The 19,612-nt window shown below is 47.0% G+C and overlaps 1 protein-coding gene across 3 annotated transcripts in view; it reads left to right on the top strand.

The window, feature by feature from the left end:
- TNS3 (tensin 3) overlaps positions 1-18,637 on the top strand; it is a 307,228-nt gene extending 288,591 nt beyond the window's left edge. For all 3 annotated transcript variants that reach the window (XM_030796137.1, XM_030796138.1, XM_030796136.1), the window contains exons 26-31: positions 564-641; positions 1,435-1,512; positions 9,590-9,758; positions 13,402-13,470; positions 13,565-13,591; positions 15,586-18,637. In XM_030796137.1, coding sequence (XP_030651997.1) covers positions 564-641; positions 1,435-1,512; positions 9,590-9,758; positions 13,402-13,470; positions 13,565-13,591; positions 15,586-15,730 — 566 coding nt within the window. In that variant the 3' untranslated portion in view covers positions 15,731-18,637. The remainder of the gene's footprint in view (positions 1-563; positions 642-1,434; positions 1,513-9,589; positions 9,759-13,401; positions 13,471-13,564; positions 13,592-15,585) is intronic.
- The last annotated feature ends 975 nt before the right edge of the window (positions 18,638-19,612 follow it).

The raw sequence follows: 19,612 nt of genomic DNA on the forward strand, positions 1-19,612 counted from the left end.
GTTGGCAGGCAGAAAAGTCCTGAGAAGGTTGGAGCTCCAGTGTGACCCTATCCCACAGCACAAGGAACAGCACAGAGCTCCCAACAGAGCACCCTCCCTTCCCTGCAAACTGGGAGCCTTCCCTACCTCACGAGCTTGTTGGAAAGATGACTTGAGCCATCCACACAAAGCACAGTGCAGCCTTAGGCATCATCGTTTAAATTAGAGCTTTGTTAAGAAGCATTGTGCAGGGGTAATATATACGGTTAACGTTGGAGTTGGCTTGATGTCAACCCTCCCGATTCAAGATCCGACAAACTGTGTGCTTTAGTCTTTATAATTTGGTAATGATGCATCCATGATAAGAATGATCAACAGTTCCATTTACTTACCTCTCAACTATCTTGTGGAACTTTATACTTCTTTGAAGTTTTACACAAAGCTGCACACTAATCTAACATACCAGTTGCTAAAAAGATAAGGGCTCAGCCTTTGCATCCATTTCATTCCAACTGATAAATTGGCTGAGCACACAACACTTACAGCAGTTGTTGACTCTTGTTTGCTGTCTGTCCACTTTGCAGGGAGCCTGACAGCCTTGGTGTGCCAGCACTCCATCACGCCCTTGGCGTTGCCGTGCAAGCTGCTTATCCCAGAGAGAGGTAAGGGGTCCTCAGTGCTAGTCAGGCTCTGTGTAGATTGTCTGCAGTCAAGGCCACCGGTTTTAGAGATCCTTAAAGATCCACTGAGAAAAATAATAAGACTGGAAGTTTTTTCATATTCTCTTGGTTGAACCCAAGAAAAGGCCAATGAGTTCATCCAAATCAAGGAGAGAAGAGGAGATTCTGCTTCACTGACAGCTCCCAGATAGCTTTACATCATGGATTTTGATGAAAGATTTCTATAGAGCAAAGATTCTGTAGTTTAAAAATATAAAACCCTCAGACAAAGAAGGCTTCAGGGTCATTGACATTTAATTTTTACGTTTCTACAAAATGGGCAAAATGTTGATGTTGTTGAACTTAGATGATGGATGCACTGTTCTTTTTACTTTTATGTTTGTTAAACAATATCCGTAATGAAATTAAATGACACCCACAGCATGTCAGGGCGATGTGACCGTATGTCCCACTTTCCTGAGCAGTCACAACTTCACATAAAAATGGTCTAACTTAATATATAGGTAAATGTGATTTACTTTTCAAAGTGTCATTATTCATATGACTAATTCAGTGATTAGAAAAATATTTTGTTAGGCCTTGTCATCTCTACTTTTGTTCAGAACGTGATCATGGTTTCTGTGGGCTGGATTATTGTCCCAAAGAGAAACTCTTGACTGCAAAACCATTGCATGTCACCATCTAGGAATTCTGTCATCAAATTGTCTAACTTTGTCATGAGGATTCTTGGTCAGGAGCAGGACTCATTTCTGTATTTTCTTGCCCCTTCCTACAGATCCATTGGAGGAAATAGCAGAAAATTCTCCCCAAACTGCAGCCAATTCAGCGGCTGAGCTGTTGAAGCAGGGGGCAGGTCAGTAAATGCAGCTCCATTTCTACATCTGGTGACTGGGGAGAAAAAGGACTCACTGACAGAACTTCCTTTTGTGCCTTCAGTATTCAGGTTTCCTTTCTTTTCTGTGAGCCTTGAAGGAGGTTTCGTTTTATAGAAGCTTGCACAGAGCTGGGGGGAGTGCAGTTGTTGAGATATCAACAAGGGCTTCATGGGCCGGTCTAACTCGAGCAAGACTAAATTCAGTGGAATAAATGTCAAGCCCTGGATTTAGTTTGGGGGCAAATATAGTAAGACAGGATGTGGGTGATCTGTCTCGGCAACTGTAAATGTAAAAATGTTCCAGAGACATGACTCAACAAGTCACTTGACATGAGTCAACGATTTGACCCACACTGCCAGCAACCCCAGTGAGACATGCAACACCCAAGAACCAGCTCGCCAGACAGAGCAGGCCACTTAAAAAAAATGTATTCATAGTTTCTTTTTTAGAGCAGTGACGGATTCACAGCAAAATGGAGAAGAAGGTACAGAGATACACCATATATACACATAGCCTCCCTGCTGTCAACATCCCCCAGCAAAGTGGTGCACATGTTACGGTTGATGAACCTGCATTAACACAGCCTGGTCACCTGAGTCCCTAGTTTAGGGACTTGATGTTTAGGTTCACCTTGATGTCATGCATTCTATGGGGTTTGGACAAATGCATAATGACAGGTAATCACTGTTACAGCATCATAGTGAATAGTTTTATTGCCTTAAAAATCCTCTGTGCCCTTTCTATTCGTTCTCCCTCCCCCATCAACCCCAGGCAACCACTCATCTTTTTATTGTCTCCATATTTTCAACTTTTCCAGTATTGTCATATAGTTGAAACCATACAATTCATAGCCTTTCGAGGTTGGCTCCTTTCACTCAGTAATAAGCATTTAAGTTTTTCCTCCATGTGTTTTTATGGCTTGATAGCTCATTTTTTTTAGCAGCAAATATTTCATTGTCTGGATGTACCAGTTTAGTAACCCATTCACCTCCTAAAGGACATCGTGGGTGCTTTCAGGTTTTGGCAGTAATGAATAACGCTGCTCTAAACACCCATGTGCAGGTTTTTGAGTGGATATAAGTTTTCAACTCCTGTGCGTAGATACCAAGGAGCGCATTCCTGGATTGTATGGTAAGAGTGTGTTTAGTTTTATAAGGTAGAGGCAAACTGTCTGCCAATGTGGCTGTCCCATTTTGCATTCCCACTAGCAATGAATGCGAGTTCTTGTTGCCCCACATCCTCGCCAGAATTTGGTGTTGCCAGTGTTCTGGATTGTGGCCTTTCTGATAATAGCATAGTGGTATCTCATTGTTTCTGATGACTTACGATGTGGAGCACCTTTTCAGATGCTTATTTACCATCTGTATATCTTCTTTGGTGAGGGGTCCATACAGGCCTTTGGCTTGTTTGTTTAATTGGGTTTTTGTTTTCTTATTGTTAAATTTTAGGAGTCTTTGTGCATTTTAGACACTAGTCCTTTTGAAAATATTTTCTTCCATTTCATGGCTTGCCTTTTCATTCTTCTACAGAGCAGAAATTTTTAATTTTAATAAAATCCAGCTTATTGATTTCCTATTTTATGGATTGTGACTTTGGTATTGTATCTTAAAAAGTCACCACCAAACCCAAGGCCAGCTAGATTTTATAGTTTCAAATTTTATCTTTAAGTCTATGATCCATTTTAAGTTAATTTTTGTGAAGGAGGTAAGGTCTGTGTCTTGATTCATTTTTTATTTTTTTGCCTGCAGATGTCCAGTTGCTTCTGTACCACCAGTTGAAAAATCTGTCTTTTCGCAGTTGTATTGCCTTTGCTCTTTTGTCTAAGATCAGTTAACTATATTCATGCCTGGGTCAACTTTCGAGTTCTTTAATTGACCTATTTGTTCTTTCACCAATATCACATTTTCTTTATTGCTTTAGCTTTATAGTAATCCTGGAAGTCAAATAATGTCAGTCCTCCAACTTTGCTCTTTTTTTTCAATATTGTGTTTGCTATTTTTGGTCTTTTGCCTTTCTGTATTAATTGTAGAATCATTTTGTCAATATCCACAAAATAACTTGCTGGGATTTTTACTGAGATTGCATTGAATCTATAGATGAAGTTAGGAAGAACTGACATCTTGGCAGAAGTTGAGTCCTGCTGTCCATGAATATGGAATATCTCTCCATTTATTTAGTTTTTTGTATCTTTCATCAAAGTTTAATAGTGTTCCTCATATAGATCTTGTCTATAGTTTGTTAGATTTATATGTAAGTAGTTTTTGGGAGGTGCTACTGTGAATGGTATTGTGTATTTAATTTCAAATTTTACTTGTTTATTGCTGGTCTGTAGGAAAGCAATTGACCATTTGTGCATTAACCTTGTATCCAGCAATCTTTCTGTAATTGCTTATTAGTTCCAGGCCAGGTTACTTTTGCAGCATTAGATGCAGTCCTAGTGGCCCCAGTTTAAGAAGCTTGTAAACAAACCACATACCACAGGGCTCTTGTGGTTCTGTGGTCGTGAGGGAGGGACACAGCTAGAGAGGACAGTGGGGCCTGCTGACTTTCAAACCTTGACTTTCAAAACCATTTTAAGTTTTTCATGCAAGGTAGGTGTTTATTGTCAGAAATGTTGGGGAGGGAATTTCTGAGTCTGGTAGAAGATTGGACTAGAAATATCTCCATTCTGTACCTCATACCTGCAGAGTAGTTTACAGGTGTAACTCCACAATGAAGGTGTATGTAATGTATAGGCATTTTCTTATTTCCTCTACAGTTTGTATTGTTCTTCGATGTAGCTTTTCTCTGTAAAATTATACATCACTGTGTCTGTTACCAAGCTAAAGTAAAATTACTCTGTTTTGAATGGAATTTTATAGTGTTTAAGTCATTTTAGACTCTCCTTATAGGATAAGTTATCTGTGGCCAAAACAAAGGTGAAAATAGCTTGCCCCAAATTGCAAGTGTGCTAAAACTCGAAGCTCCAAAATGAAAAGTGTAGCTGTGGTCATGGGTTTCCAGCCATGTTCTGCCACTCAGGATTTTGATCTCTGGCAAATCACTTAGCCATGCAGACCTGAGGTTTGTATCTGGTCAGTGGGCATAATAATGTTTCTACACATAGCAGTTGAAAAGATTAAATGAATAGGACACTGAAAATGCCTTGGGAACATTTTTCTGGCCCAAGAGGAATGGCCTTTCCTGGGAAGCCGGCCTCACCCTTTCCCTTGTGAGGGGCCTGGGCTGGTCCTGGGCTGCAGCCCCTAAATCTGTTTTAGGGTATCCCTGGAGCGCATCATGGTTCTTAGCTTTCTTCTGTTAAAGTAACAGTGGACCCTGTCTGTGGGTCCTAGTGAATTGCCCAGGAGGATGCAGGAATTTACTGTAGACCTCCCTGATGAGCAGCTCACTCACTCTCAACTGAGGAGACAGGGCTACAAAACCAGCTCCACTCTGATGGATTTATTTGTTTCAGTTGCACCTTTTAAAAATGTATTTGAAATTTTGAAAACCTTTAATTAGTGGTTTTAAAATCACAACTTATGCATTGGCGGTGTTCAAGAAAGCACAGAAGAACAGGGATAGCAACAGGCACAGAGCACTTGTCCTACCCAGCTTATTGGCTCCTCCCCTTCACCCACAGGTCATGTGGTGTAGTGTCCTGTCATCCTGTGTCATAGACAGAGGACCCAAGGTGACAGCTCTGGCTCCTGAATGGCAGATCTAGGCCTGGCGTTCAGCTCCCACGTCCAGCCATGCCCATATCGTCTCAGTGACACAGCACTGCCCATTCAGCCCTATATGGTAGCACCAGGGCACACACAATTTCACTTTTCTCCTTAAGCTTCTTAGTTATCCTGCATTCACCCAGTAAGTGTGGAATTAATAAATGAATTGAATGAATTTAGTTGATCATAACAGTGCATCCTAATAGCACTTGTTTTTAGATGTTAAAACTTTCTCTTCTATCCTGACTTACCATTTTTAAGCGCACTTCCATCTTTTAAAATTACATATGAAATGTATCAATAACTCCAAATGTTTTTTTAAGGATGGGTCTTCTTAGAGTCAAGACTTCATTCAGAACTTTGAGTTTGTATCTGATCATCTGAGTTGGGCATTTATATATGAAGCTTAAATTATGACTGCCTTGAGCTTCTTTCCTTTAAAAATCTCATGTCTAAAACACATTGAGAGCTGTGAATGTCTGCTGTCCATTACATTAACCGCGATTCCAAGCCACGGAACCAGGACAGCAGATCTGTCACCAGAGGAGTGAGGCTGTCACAGTGACCACCCCTCAGCTAGTGTCGTCTTCACCTGAAGGATTGGCTGCAGGTGTTTAGAATCAGTGCAGAACAACCACTGTAGCAAGACAGTGGAACTATTGCAATCTCTGATGACCTCCAACAATTTAGTGAGTTTTCTTTCCTAAACTTTCTTTCCTAAACTGTTGTCCTAATTCACTTAAGAGTCCTAGACTCCTGGATGTGCAATGTTCTTTGAGATGATCATGTCCAATTTCCCCATTATAAAGATTCAGGAAGCTGAAACTCAGAAATATTAGCAGTCAGACAACTCACAAAGATGGGAATAAACTTGTAATGCTCTCCAGTTTAATCCCCTTTTTTTAATATTAAGGCCATTATGCCTTTGTTCCAATCTCTAAAACAATTTCTGTTTGTGTTTTAAGCCTCGGTTCTTAATTGTTTCTTGTTGAAGCAGAGGAATATAATATAATCCTGAAAAGAAAGACTTACTTCTTTTCAGTAGCCTTCTAATAGATTTCCCAGAAATGTTGCAGTTGCATTTTTTAGCATATGGTAGGTATACTTTTTTTTTATAGAGTTGTATATGTTCTTTAAGTTTTAAAAATGGAAAATAAAAGAAAAGGAAAAATGAATTACTCATAGATCTGTTGCCCCTATGCAGCCCGTGAATATTGGGATGAAGGGTGGACAGCACGTAAAGTGTTCTGCAGCCCAAAGACCACTCCTGATGTCAACCAGATCCAATCCTATGCTGCCTTTTTCCTTGTACTTGGGGTCATGCTGCCTGTACGATTCTTTTCTCTTCTCTTAGCATAATAAGTTTACCCATGGTTTTTACAAACATACTGCAGGTCTCATTTTTTCATGGCTACACAGTAGTCCATCACATAATTCACCTCCTTATGGATGTTCATTTACCATGTTTCTAATTTTTAATACCACAGACAATGCTTAAAGGACCATCTTTCTGCATTATTTATTTTTTCTGAATTCTGGATTGTTGCCGTAGGACAAATTCCCACATGTGGGCCTCAGACTTTTGTTCTGTGTTATCAAGTCCCTTTCCCAGAGTAGCCTAGCGATTGACAGAGCTCCATGCCGTGGGTCTGGTGGGTGCCTTCCTGGTAACTCTCACTGGGCACTGAATCTTCACCTCTGGCCAAGAGCACTTGTCAAGTGGCATTGGACGGTCTTGGGTCAGGTGCAGTTGGACAATCATAGGCAGGCGCAGGCATGCCTGTTCTCTGCTGGAGAGAGGCTCTGGGGCACTTGGTGTCAGTTGGTTGACGTGTGCTCCGCAGAACAGCCTCCCTAGTGGCAGCATTTTCTTCTCTGCTTTGAGGAGTGATGACATAGCTCCTGCATTTGGGGAGAGAGATTCCCCAAACAGCAGATTGCTACCAAACTCTAGCCATCAAGACTGCTCCTCATCAGAAAGCCATCTGTGACTCCTTGAAGAGAGCATGGGTCTGGGTTGTGGCAGCTGTGGTTCTATGTGAACTGATTGAGATTGTGCCAATTTTGTGGAATTTTCCTAGTAGTTAGGTCAAAATTTCCCCTTTTTTCTCTCTTTCGTAACTGCATGATCAGCATGACAGTAATGCTAATAAAATCAAAGGCAGACTGTCCCTCTCGTGAAGTCTGTTTTGAATTCTCCAGGCTCCCTCGCAGCTCCTGTCTGATGCACACATGCTTTTCATTTTCCCGTTCTAATCATAGCAGACGTGGTTTTTCTTCTGCTTTCCCCGCTGATTGCAGATGACGTTTTTCCATGCTGCCATGTGATTTTCCTGGTTACCGCTTGCTGGTTGCTTGGTATTCCACCGAGGGGGCCTAATTTTACCCCTCTCTCATTTCTAATGTGTTTCTGGTTTTTCCCATTATAATGAATATGTGGCACAAATGTCTTTCCCAGCAGGTTAGCTATCCCATGTGGTTGTAGAATATTTCCTTTCTCGTTCTCCTCAGAAGCAGGACCTCTAGGTTACTTCGAGGCATTTCAGATCCACCTGATAAATATTGCCAAGTATACTAATCTGTTCTCATGATGCTAATACAGACATATCCGAGACTGGGTAATTTATAAAGAAAAAGAGGTTTAATGAACTCACAGTTTCACATGGCTGGGGAGGCCTCATGATCATGGTAGAAGGCAAAGGAAGAGCAAAGGCACGTCTTACATGTGGCAGGCAAGAGAGTATGTGCAGGGGAACTGCCCTTTATAAGATCATCAGATCTCATGAGACTTACTATCACGAGAACAGCATGGGAAAAACCCACCCCCATGATTCAGTTACCTCCCACCAGGTCGCTTCCACCACACGTGGGGATTATGGGAGCTACAATTCAAGATGAGATTTGGGTGGGGACACAGCCAAACCATATCACCAAGTGATCATCAAAAATAATGGGCTCAATTCCTCAGTGTCTTCAGCTATAAATACTATGGTCTTTGCTGTGGAGGGAAAGGATAGTCCGGCAACTCATAAGTCGCCCTGCACTGTGACACCCAGGGACATCCTAGCCCATCTGTGGGCTTGTGTGTCAGTGCACCCTGCGGCACACCTGTCAAACCACCTGCCAGCTCACCTTCCAGTGCACCTGCCAACACATCTGGCAGAATATCTACCAACATACCTGCCAGACCACCTGCCAGCACATCTGTCTGTGCACCTGCCAACAAACCTGCCAATAGGCATGGCCCTTGCTGGTTCTGAAAAGTCAGACTTAAAGGCAAAGAGAAGATGGAGCTGCTCCCTAGGGCTGCCTCCCCCAGGAGGACACAGCCGAGGGAGACAACACCACCCAGCACGTACCGTGCATCAGAGTGTTGAGATGTGTTGCTGTAGACTATGGGGAAGCACTTTTTTTCTGTTAAGTGAAACTTTAGAGGCCTTTAACCATGGAATTAAGACACCCACATACTCACATAGAGGGACTTGTATACAGCAGACAGGGGGCGAGTGAGTGAGGGCAGTTCTGTTCCTCAGGAGGAAGCCTACTCAGCCTTTGGGCAGGAGAGGCCCTGGTTTCCTTCAGTGAATGAGATTCAAGCTAAGCCTGGATGTCTAGGAACACCTCAGTTTCACTCATGCCCCAAAGTCACATGTGCACTTGTGCTTGAACTGCAGGGTCACAGGGTAGAAGGGAGAGAAGGGTTGTTATGGAGCCCAGTTGTTTTTCTTCTCCCAAGAGGAGATGGTCAGGGACAAGACCCACAGCCCTCCCTTGGCAGCATGGGGAGCCAGGACATAGGCGAAGCCGGGCCACTTTTGGCTCTTTCCAGCCTGTTCTCTGAGCTCACTTCAAGCCATTCCTTCTCTCGACATCCAGGATTTGACGACATATGCCTCACGGATGTTTCTCAGAGGCCTCTGGCCTCCTTACCTGTAACAGTAGTTGGGTTTTGTGCTAATGTGACTGTTGTCCAGACCCACCCTGAGACCTGAGAAGGTGCCTTGGGCTCCACCTGGGACCCGAGGGTTTAATACAGCTGCAGAGTGAATAGAAAGCTCCCTCTGGCTGGTGGGAAGGCAAAGCCACACCAGGCAGGTCTGCTTTGCTCTAGTAACTCCCTTATTCTCTGCCTTGACATGGGAGCAAGTGCATCCTTGGAGCACTCACTATTCATGTTTTCAGAATTAGGGGCAAAGGCCATCTGCCCTACATGCACCCAGCACAGGACACATGCGCAAGTCGTTCATAAACCCACAGTCTGCACATCAGCAACTGCCTGTGTGTTAACAGGACACACCTGTCCCAATAGTTGCAACTAACATGTGTCTCCTTTGGTGTCTTCCAGCCTGCAACGTGTGGTACCTGAACTCTGTAGAGATGGAGTCCCTCACTGGCCACCAGGCGATCCAGAAGGCCCTGAGCATCACCCTGGTCCAGGAGCCACCACCTGTGTCCACAGTTGTGCACTTCAAGGTGTCAGCCCAGGGCATCACCCTGACAGACAATCAGAGGAAGTGAGTGCCTAGAGGGAGGCAGGAGCTGTCCAGCAGGGGCGGGGCTGTCACCTTCCTCTTGCTCTTCCCTAGTGTGAGTAGTCATCCAGGTAAATCATTAGCTGTCCTGAGGTCATGAGTCACCCAGGGTCTGTCTAGGCATTTTTCTGTCATTAAATACATCCTGGAACTCTTAGCATTTGTTCTGAAGGCTGTTTTTCTTAGAAATCAGTAAACTAAAATAAAAAAAGACATTTGGCGTTTTAAAATTACACACATACACACATAATTGCAAATGCAGAAAATCTTTTAACTCAGTTCTTTAAAAACACTCTGTTACTATGATCAGAGTCCATTGATCTTGGAACTTGTTGCTTTAACAGAGGGTCATTTCCTTTCAGGTGAGAGTATGACCTTGATATGTTTCCGTTGGCCAATTTCAAATGACTTAATGCCTGAGCTGTTACTGGGCCAGTTACGCTGGAGCAGATGTTCTCGATGTGGATCTTTACTGAATGTCCAGCACAAGCATGGAACAGAGCAGCCACAGGGCTATTCCTCTCTCCCTCCCTCCAGAATGCCATCTCTGAGTGCAGCCTGTGGCCTAGGAACAGAGCATTCCAGATGCAATTATTTTGTATTGTGCGGTTGAGGAGGCACGTTGGCATCAACCATGGCAGCAGCATGATGGCAGGAGCCATCACAGCGGACAGGCCGGCAGGGGACACTCAGACCAGCCTGGCTGCTTTCCCAGGATGCTCCCCGAGCAGGGCCCCCATGCTTCTCTGTGGTGCCCATGTCCCTAGAAGCAAGACATTTTCTTCATCTGCCCAAACCACCTGGGAGGTTGAAGGCAGGATCTTCCCCTCCGTAGCTTCAGGAATAAGTGAGTTTAGGCAGGTTTTGCTCATCACCCTTCACCTGCTAAAAAAAAAAATGAGCACAAAGCAGGACATGGGTTTTGCTGGTCAGACCCATTCATTGTCCCTGACACTGACGAGTAGGTGACCCTAGGCAAGGTCCCAATGCTTGATGCTCTCGTATTTCAATCCTGCACCAAAATACCTATTTCAAGGTTTAGTGTCTCAAATGAAAAGGGCACTCAGCAAGTGCCCTGTGTGGCACATGCAGGGACAGGGTCAGGGGTGTGGCTCAGCCCCACCGTGTTCTCAGGGTCAGGGTCACAGGCAAGGCTCAGCTTCATGGTGGACTCAGGGTCAGGGACATAGCCCGGCTGTATGGTGGACTCATGGTCAGGTTCAGGGGGCATAGCTTTGCTGTTTGGTGGACTCAGGGTCAGAGTCAGGGTTGTGCCTTGGCTTTATGGACTTAGGGTCAGGGGCATGGCTCACCTGCATGGTGGACTCAGGGTCAGGGGCATGGCTCATGTGCATGGTGGACTCAGGGTCAGGGGCATGGCTCATCTGCATGGTGGACTCAGGGTCAGGGGCATGGCTCAGCTGCATGGCTCACCCAGGGTCCCAGTTGGGTATGGCTCAGCTGCATGGTGGACTCAGGGTCAGTGTCAGGCATAGCTCAGTTACATGGTGGACTCAGGGTCAGGGGCATGGCTGGGCTACATGGCTCACTCAGGGTTCCTGTTGGGTGTGGCTCAGCTGCACAGTGGACTCAGAGTCAGTGTCAGGGGCATAGCAGAGCTACATGGTGGACTTAGGGTCTGGGATGTGGATCAGCTACCTGGTGGGCTCAGGGTCAGGCTCGGCATGGCCAGGCTGCTTGGTGGACTCAGGCTTACAGTCAGGAGGAGGGCTAGACTGCTTAGTGGACTGAGGGTCAGGGTCAGGGGCATGGCTAGGCTGCATGGTGGATTCAGGGTCTGGAGGCATAGCTTGGCGACATGGTAGACTCAGGGTCAGGGTTGGGCTCCTTAAGGACCCTCACAATGTTGACTGTTCTCTCCTCCCCGCTGCCCTTGGAAGATCTGTTATTTCTTCACAGGATCTGTTCTATGTGCCCTTGTCAGAGGTATCTTTTTTCTGTGTCTCTTTAGTTTCCCTGTGTTCTTTGTATTCCCTGGAGATGGGTCATGTCCACATCAGTTCAGATCTTTCATACTGTAAGAGATAGAGTTTGAGTTCAGACTGGCTAATTCTAGACAAAAGGGGGATCTTCTCACCAACAATCAGCCTTAAAAGGCACCTGTTTGAGAGGGGCTGCAGGTGGCTGCAGGGTCACCTTGAATTGAAGTACACCCAGGCTCTGCCTCTGCCCTTGCCTATCTCCTGGACTCTCTCTCCATCTCCAGATGAGCTTTACCCTGTGCCAGTGCAGAGTCATTCCCAGAAGGAGAGGGGTGACCCCAAAGCCAGCTAGACTGGCCCAGCCTGGACACAGCAGAGTGTTGAGTTGGGCATCCTCTGGGGACCACGTGGACTGGGTGGATAGCACTCTTGGAAGGAAGGGCTGGGCAGGTGAGCTGGAGGAGGATGCTCCAGGTGGTCATGTCAGTGACTAAGGGCTGTCAGGTGAGCCTGGAAGGAGGTCTCTATGGGGGTCGTATCAGTGACCATGTGGAGTCCTTCCCTAAGGAATATTCCGTGCACAGCACTTTATTGTTCACTCAGTGCTCTCAGACCTGTGACTGCATCTGACTTGGGTGTCTGTCCTGTGGAAGGGGTGGGCTGGTAACATGATCCACTTTTCACAGGTGAGGAAACCGAGGCTCGGAGCCTGGAGGCTGTTAGTGGTTTCCCCACGATCCTGCAGCCAGCAGTGTCTGGCAGGGCCAGAGGTGCTTCCTTGTGTCCATCTCATACCCCACCAGCTTTTCCAGTTTGTTAGGGCTTTTTTTTTTTTTTTTTGAGACGGAGTCTCGCTCTGTCGCCCAGGCTGGAGTGCAGTGGCGCAATCTCGGCTCACTGCAAGCTCCGCCTCCCGGGTTCACACCATTCTCCTGCCTCAGCCTCTCCGAGTAGCTGGGACTACAGGCGCCCGCCACCACGCCCGGCTAATTTTTTGTATTTTTAGTAGAGACAGGGTTTCACCGTGGTCTCGATCTCCTGACCTCGTGATCCGCCCGCCTCGGCCTCCCAAAGTGCTGGGATTACAAGCGTGAGCCACCGCGCCCGGCTTTTTTTTTTTTTTTGAGATGGAATCTCACTCTATCACCCAAGCTGGAGTGCAGTGGAGCGATCTCAGCCCACTGCAACCTCTGCCTCCCAGGTTCAAGCAATTCTCCTGTTTCCGCCTCCCAAGTAGCTGGAATTACAGGCACATGTCACCATGCCCGGCTAATTTTTGTATTTTTAGTAGAGACGGGGTTTCGCATGTTGGCCAGGCTGGTCTTAAGCTCCTGACCTCAGGTGATCCACCCGCCTCGGCCTCCCAAAGTGCTGGGATTGCAGGCGTGAGCCACTGCGCCCGGTTTGTTAGGGCTTCTTGACCCGATTCCCACCTTCCACACGGCTGACAGTTTCAGCCTGTGTGGTGCTTCCGTCTACTGGTAACAACTGTTCTGCCCAACTTCATGACATCTGTTGACTTTGAATGAGCACACACTTTCTTCTCTCCAAGTGACGAGTAAAAGTATAAAATGTTTTCTGCTGGAAGAATCTTCAGGTGTGGGAGAGCCCGCCCAGTGCATCCCCCGTCACCCAAAAGCCCTAGTAACAGGAGCCATCCTCTCTCCCCCGTGTCCCAACAGGCTCTTCTTCCGGAGGCATTACCCGGTGAACAGTGTGATTTTCTGTGCCTTGGACCCACAAGACAGGAAGTAAGAAATTTGCATTTTTATTGAGCAAGGAGTATACTTAATTCTATCCTTTAATTTAAAAAATTAACCTCTCTTTTTCTCTTTAATTTGCAAGGTGGATCAAAGATGGACCTTCCTCAAAGTAAGTTGCTGAGATTTCTTTACATTCTCTCCTTGTCTACAGTTATACTACAAAGTTGAATTCTCTTCCAGATTTCCCTAGGGGATGCCTTATAAAAAAATGACTACACTGTGCCAATTTATTTTAAAAAAGAAAAAAGTAAAAGTGTTCTCATTATGGACAAGGATCTGGATGCTGTTAACTTTTCTGCCGGCTGTTGGCTGGATGTGCAATATTTACGTGTGTTGTATAACACTGTGGCATAGATACAGGGAGATGGATGGCACAGCCTTTTTGGCCATTTGGGAATGCATGGGCTTAGCAGTGCTGAGGTCTGCACAGCTAGAAGGAATTGCTCCCAGTGTGCACGTGTGTGGATGAAGCGGGTGTTCCAAATTTACCAAATGCAAGGGAGGAGGGCCTTCATCACAGCGTTGCTCCACAGTCAGTCCAGGCAGCTGTTAGAGGTCCCTCTTTTTTCTTTCTTCTTTTCTTTTCTTTTCTTTTCTTTTTTTTTTTTTTTTTTTTTTTGAGACAGAGTTTTGCTCTTTTTGCCCAGGCTGGAGTGCAGTGGTGCGATCTTGGCTCACTGCAACCTCTGCCTCCCGAGTTCAAGCGATTCTCCTGCCTCAGCCTCCCAAATAGCTGGGATTACAGACGTCTGTCACCAGGCCCAGCTAATTTTTTGTATTTAGTAGAGACGGGGTTTCACCATGTTGGTCAGGCTGGTCTCAAACTCCTGACCTCAGGTGATCCACCTGCCTCAGCCTCCCAAAGTGCTGGGATTAAAGGTGTGAGCCACTGTGCCCGGCTTAGAGTTCCCTCTTTATAAGCACACCTTTCCCTGGCTCCCTGAGTGCCGTGGCCTTGCTTGGCCTGGGCTCATTCCTGGCCCAGTGTTCCCGTCAGGGCCAGCTGAGGGACCTCGTCCTAATCTCCCACTTGGAGGCACAATGGGCTGCATCCCCCCAGCCTGGTTTCCTCAGCATAACCCGGATTTAATGACCACAGTGCCTGATCACAGGCATCCTTCCCTGGAATCCCGTTTTCAAATGGCTTATCTGTCCAGGAAGTTGCTCAGTGCATGTGTTAGCAGAAGCGGGGAGAAGGAGAAGAGACCCTGGTACTGACGAGCTGGGCTTCCCCGGTGGGGACTGTGTTCTGGGCACACTCCCACTCTGGCTGGTAGCGGAAACACGGGCTTTCATGTGCTTGGAATTTGTGACTGTATTGGGGTTACTTGAGTGTCATTGACTGGTCCCTTCATGATGTGGAAACTGCTAAATTTAAACAAAAAAAAATCCTTCATTTTTCTAAGAAAGAGAAGAAAGTCCTTTGCCCAGGACTTGGATAGGGATAATGGTCATTACTATGTGAAGTGCAGGACTCACAAAAGCCTATTAAGATAATGGCTCTAATTCTTCTAAGAAAAATAATTCGATGGGCTGTTCTTTTTAAACAGCTCCCTGAACTCTATGTAGTTTGTAATGCAGGCTTCCAAGGCCCGAGAGGAGCACCTAGTGTATTTCCCCTTCCGTCCCGGTGGGTGGGAGTGTCGAAGTCCTGACAGGACTCGCATTCTGGCATCATCTCAGGAGCTCCTGAGTCCCTTGCCGCTCGCCTTGCAGACTGTGGTCCAGTATGTCAGGACTGGGGCTCAGGAATCTGCAGGGACAGGTGCCCAGGAGATTCTGGCCCTGGCGTGGGGAAGCAGCTATAGAGGAAGTTGAGCCTCAGCTTTGATTCAGGTCCTAACCTGGGGCTGTGGGCAGGGCACTCACCTCTCAGCCTCAGGGTCCTCACTGCAGAGCTAGAATCAGACATCCCATCTGTAGGTCTGTGAAGGCTGGAGGTAAAGCACATGAACAGGTGGCCAGCAGGGTGCTGGGCACGTGGTAGATTTTTGATAGGTGCCACTTAAAATTCCTCCTGACAGTGCCGCTGGCAGCTGGAGGAAGTAGAAGCTTGGTACTTTGTGGGACACTGACCACTCTGACTGGACTTTCCTTTGGCAGAGTCTTTGGATTCGTGGCCCGGAAGCAGGGCAGTGCCACGGATAATGTGTGCCACCTGTTTGCAGAGCATGACCCTGAGCAGCCTGCCAGTGCCATCGTCAACTTCGTATCAAAGGTCATGATTGGCTCCCCAAAGAAGGTCTGAGAGCCCCCCTCCCACCCTGGACCCACCGATGCCTCTCTAAGCCCTGGACACAGCCGTGGGGTGAGGGTGGGGCCCCCACTTTTTACCAAACTAGTAACCCTGACATTCCAGGCCCGTGAGGGGAAAAAGGATCTTCCAGCTCTGCAAAAACAAGAACAAACAACATCACCGTGAATTGGCCTTTCCTGAAAGTGACTTATCTGACACATCTCTGTAGCCACATGCTTTTTGGGTAGAAGAAGCTGGGCATGGGGGCACCCCACCCCCTAGGGTCCCCATGGGAAAGGGACATGCAAGGAAACAGCACAGAACACGAGGTTGTCCCCACGTCCCTGGCACACCAGCATTCCGAGGGATGAGGAATCCCCAGCCCTTGAGGCAGAGGTGCCGAGTGACTGCCATGCTTCGCCCGTCCGCATGGGCGCTTCTGTCCAGCTGCACCCGAGGCCGGGGGTTTCCCTCACCTTGGTCTTCCCAAGATGGAGATGCTAATGAAACTGAGAAGGGGGCGTATGTTTGATGAAGGTTTGTGCAAGTCAGGCCTTTCTGGAACACAGCGGGGCCTACAACGAGGGGCCTTTGCGATGGGCTGTGAGGATGGGGGTGGTGGGAAGAATTGGCCACATTAGAGACCCCACCCCACCCCACCATGGTTAGTGCTCTGTGCCTCCTGCTCACCCGTGGCAAGCTGGGCGAGATGGGCGAGCTGGGCTGGGGAGAGCCTGTGAGGACCCTGAGAGGAGAAATGAGAAGAAGGAACAAAAATATCATTTCTATGTAATTTATATTTTACTTATACCAAATTATTTATGATAACTTGCCATTGCTATACTGTACCAGTGTCAAATGCTGCAGCCTGCCAAGCTGTGATTTTGTGAGGCTTGTCCCCATGTAGGATGCACCGCAGGCCCCGGTCACTGAAAGAGTGTGCAGTGGACTGTGGGTCTCCCATGTGCGGTGCTGCCCAAAGGTGGCTTTGCCTCAAGCAGCCTACCCTGACGTTTTACTCATTGGGATGTTTTTCCCCGATTGTGGATGACTTCCTTTCTGATGGAGAGAGTCCAGGAGGGATGGAAAATGCCTGGATTTAAACTCAGCATCCCCCACATGGGCTTTTCGATCATCTTCAGTCCTGAAGCTGCACGACCTGAAGTTCCCCTGCATTTACCAGCCCTCTTCGTGCTGCTCCTTGCCACCCTGGGGTCCCTGCTGGGGACCGTGTGTGGTTGTGGCATGTGTGAGCAGAAGGGAGGATGAGGAAAAAGAGACGAAACCCCGGTACTGACAAGCTGTTTCTGAGTGCCACTGTTTGCCGCCATCTAAGCCACTGAATCAAGTGTATTTCAGGCTTATTTCAACATTCCAATGCCCTGGTTTTCCTGCTTGCATCTGTCCGTGGTCAAAGGTTTGGGGGAATTTGTGACCCTGGAACATCCCCAGAGTGAAAGATGGGGCTGGGCCACATCAGAATAAGGCCTTGGCCCCATCCTATCACAGCCTAGGTGCTCTGCAGGCGCGCTGACTGTCCTGATTGCGATCCAGCCCGAAATTCCCTCCTCTGCTTTCAAAAGTCAGGTCCCCCAGTCTTAGGCCACACTGGTGTCACAAGCTCCTGTCAGGGAGCTGGGGTTTGGGAATGTGCTTTGTGAACTCTGCTTTAAAGGGAGGGGCCGAGGAATACTTAGCAACAGGCAGAGTTGGAAGCAGCCAAATCACAGTGGGAGTTGTGTGTGCGTGTGTGCGTGCGTGTATGCGTGTGTGAAAGCAGGTGGACCATTCCACTTTAGCTCCTATTGATGCACCAAACCAAGTGCCTCATTTCTGTGCCAAATGTTTGCCTTGGTCGTTGTGGACCTCCTCCTCTAACGTGCGGTGGCGTGACTGTCAGGAGGTGCTGGCATTTTCAGCAGATCCTCATGTGTTGACCCTGATGTCTTTGGCAGAGGCCTCTAGCATCTCGGTTTTTCATCCACTGCAGGAATGTGGCCACAGGGAGCAGAGGTTTGTACTTTGCCCAAGAGGTCCTCATCCTGAGACGGTCTCTACCAATGTTTAACCCAAAAAGTGCAGGCCAGGTCCCTTATCCTTCTGATGAAGGATGAGAGAGCTATTTAGAAGTCAGAGCAAACTAGGGTGTCAGTATTGAGAAACACAGCCTGCCAGGGAATCACAGAGACATCGGGGTGCCCGCGATGGCCTTCATGAAGCCATGCCTTGACGGCATTCAGGAAGCCATGCAAACGTGCTTTTTGAACTCATTGGCCAGGTGTGATTTTTACACAAGGTAAACGTGGTCAAGGGCATCAGAGAATTTGCTCCAAGCAGATAGCTCCCTCTGAGGAACCAAAGGAAGCAAGTTTCCACGATTTCTGAAGAGCTGGTATAGGAAGTTTCTTTCTTCCTTTTGTGTTACATTTGCATTAGACAGAACAAGCTGTGTGTCATCACAGATTGTACTGTGGGCTCAGAAACCGTGAGAGAGCCCCCACTGTGGACACCGGCTCTAGGGCCACAGGAAAAGGAACGTTTCCAGGCATCTTGTCTCCAGGGCTCCCGCTGGACAGGCGCATACTGCCCTGGGGAGTAAATGCGGAGAGTTCACGAACTGTGCCCAACGCATGTTATAGCCAGGGTCCTACTAACTACTCAGTAAAAGAACGTATTGTTGTATTCCTCCAGTGTTAAGCTATAGCCATGTTAAAAGTCACTGTGCATTTATTCTCAGCATCAAATACCTTGTAATGTCTTCTCTGCCTTACTTGTTAGTGCATATTTTTACTTTTCTGATACTGTAAAGAATATATCCAGTATGTAAATGAATGTTCTATAAATCCTTTGTATAGTCATTTTCTCTGCTCTTTAAATATCATCTCTATTCAGAGTATAATAAAATTATGAACTTGGTAAGCCTCCGTGAGACGGTATTTGTGTACCCTGAAGTATGTTTGTGTGTGTTTGCACATGTGTGTATGCGTGTGCATGGGTGCACTTTTGTGTATGTGTCTCTGCAGACGTGTGCATGTGCTTGCACAGATGTATCTTTGTCCACATGTGTCTGTGCATCTGCGTGTGTGCTCATTCATGAATATGTGTCTGTGTGTTTACAAATCAGTGGATACAGTTATAAAGTCACAAATGTTTTGCCGTCAGGAATATATTAAGATTTCTGCCCAGAGACCTTTGAAATGTTATATTCAAAGATCTTTGAAGATTAACCACAATGCAGTGTTGATAATGCGTCCTCACATGTTTTCGATGTTGCTATGAATACCCCTACACACACACTGGCTGCAGAAACACACCCCTGAAGTGGGCCAGCTCCTGAAGGACCTCCCAGTGTCTATTGAAGTGGGCACTAAAACTGCATATTGAGACTCTGGTGGATTCACTTACACATCAACAGATGCTGGAGACAGCCAGTGTCACCCGCCTCTTCTGTTCCCCCAGCCAAGGCTCCTCCCTCCCCACCTTAACGGAGTTTGCCTTTTTCTACTGACTCTCTGCCCTCTTGGGCCTGTCCCCTCCCTCCTGAGTCAGGTGACGGGACACAGGACCCCATCTAATCTCATTCCCTCAGATCCAAACCAGAAAAGAAGCAATGCTTTGGGCTCATTTGGTTATGGGCAGATAAAGATTGCAGTTAGCTGCTACCCTGTGCACAGTTTTCTGCCTGCATGGTCAGTCCCCAGAGACCGTAGCTTTCCACTCTGAGGAGACACAGAGCTATTTCACCCCAGCTATGCTGGGAGAGTGAACTTGAAATGGTCCCGGTATTACTGCTTTGGAGCAGAAGAGAGGGCGGGTGGTGGCAGATTAAATCTTGTCCAACAGGAAGCTCCCAGTGAGTCTTTGAAGCCAGTCATTGCCCAGACCTTTGACCAA

The sequence above is a fragment of the Nomascus leucogenys genome, chromosome 17, assembly GCF_006542625.1.
Source record: "Nomascus leucogenys isolate Asia chromosome 17, Asia_NLE_v1, whole genome shotgun sequence".
NCBI lineage: Eukaryota > Metazoa > Chordata > Mammalia > Primates > Hylobatidae > Nomascus > Nomascus leucogenys.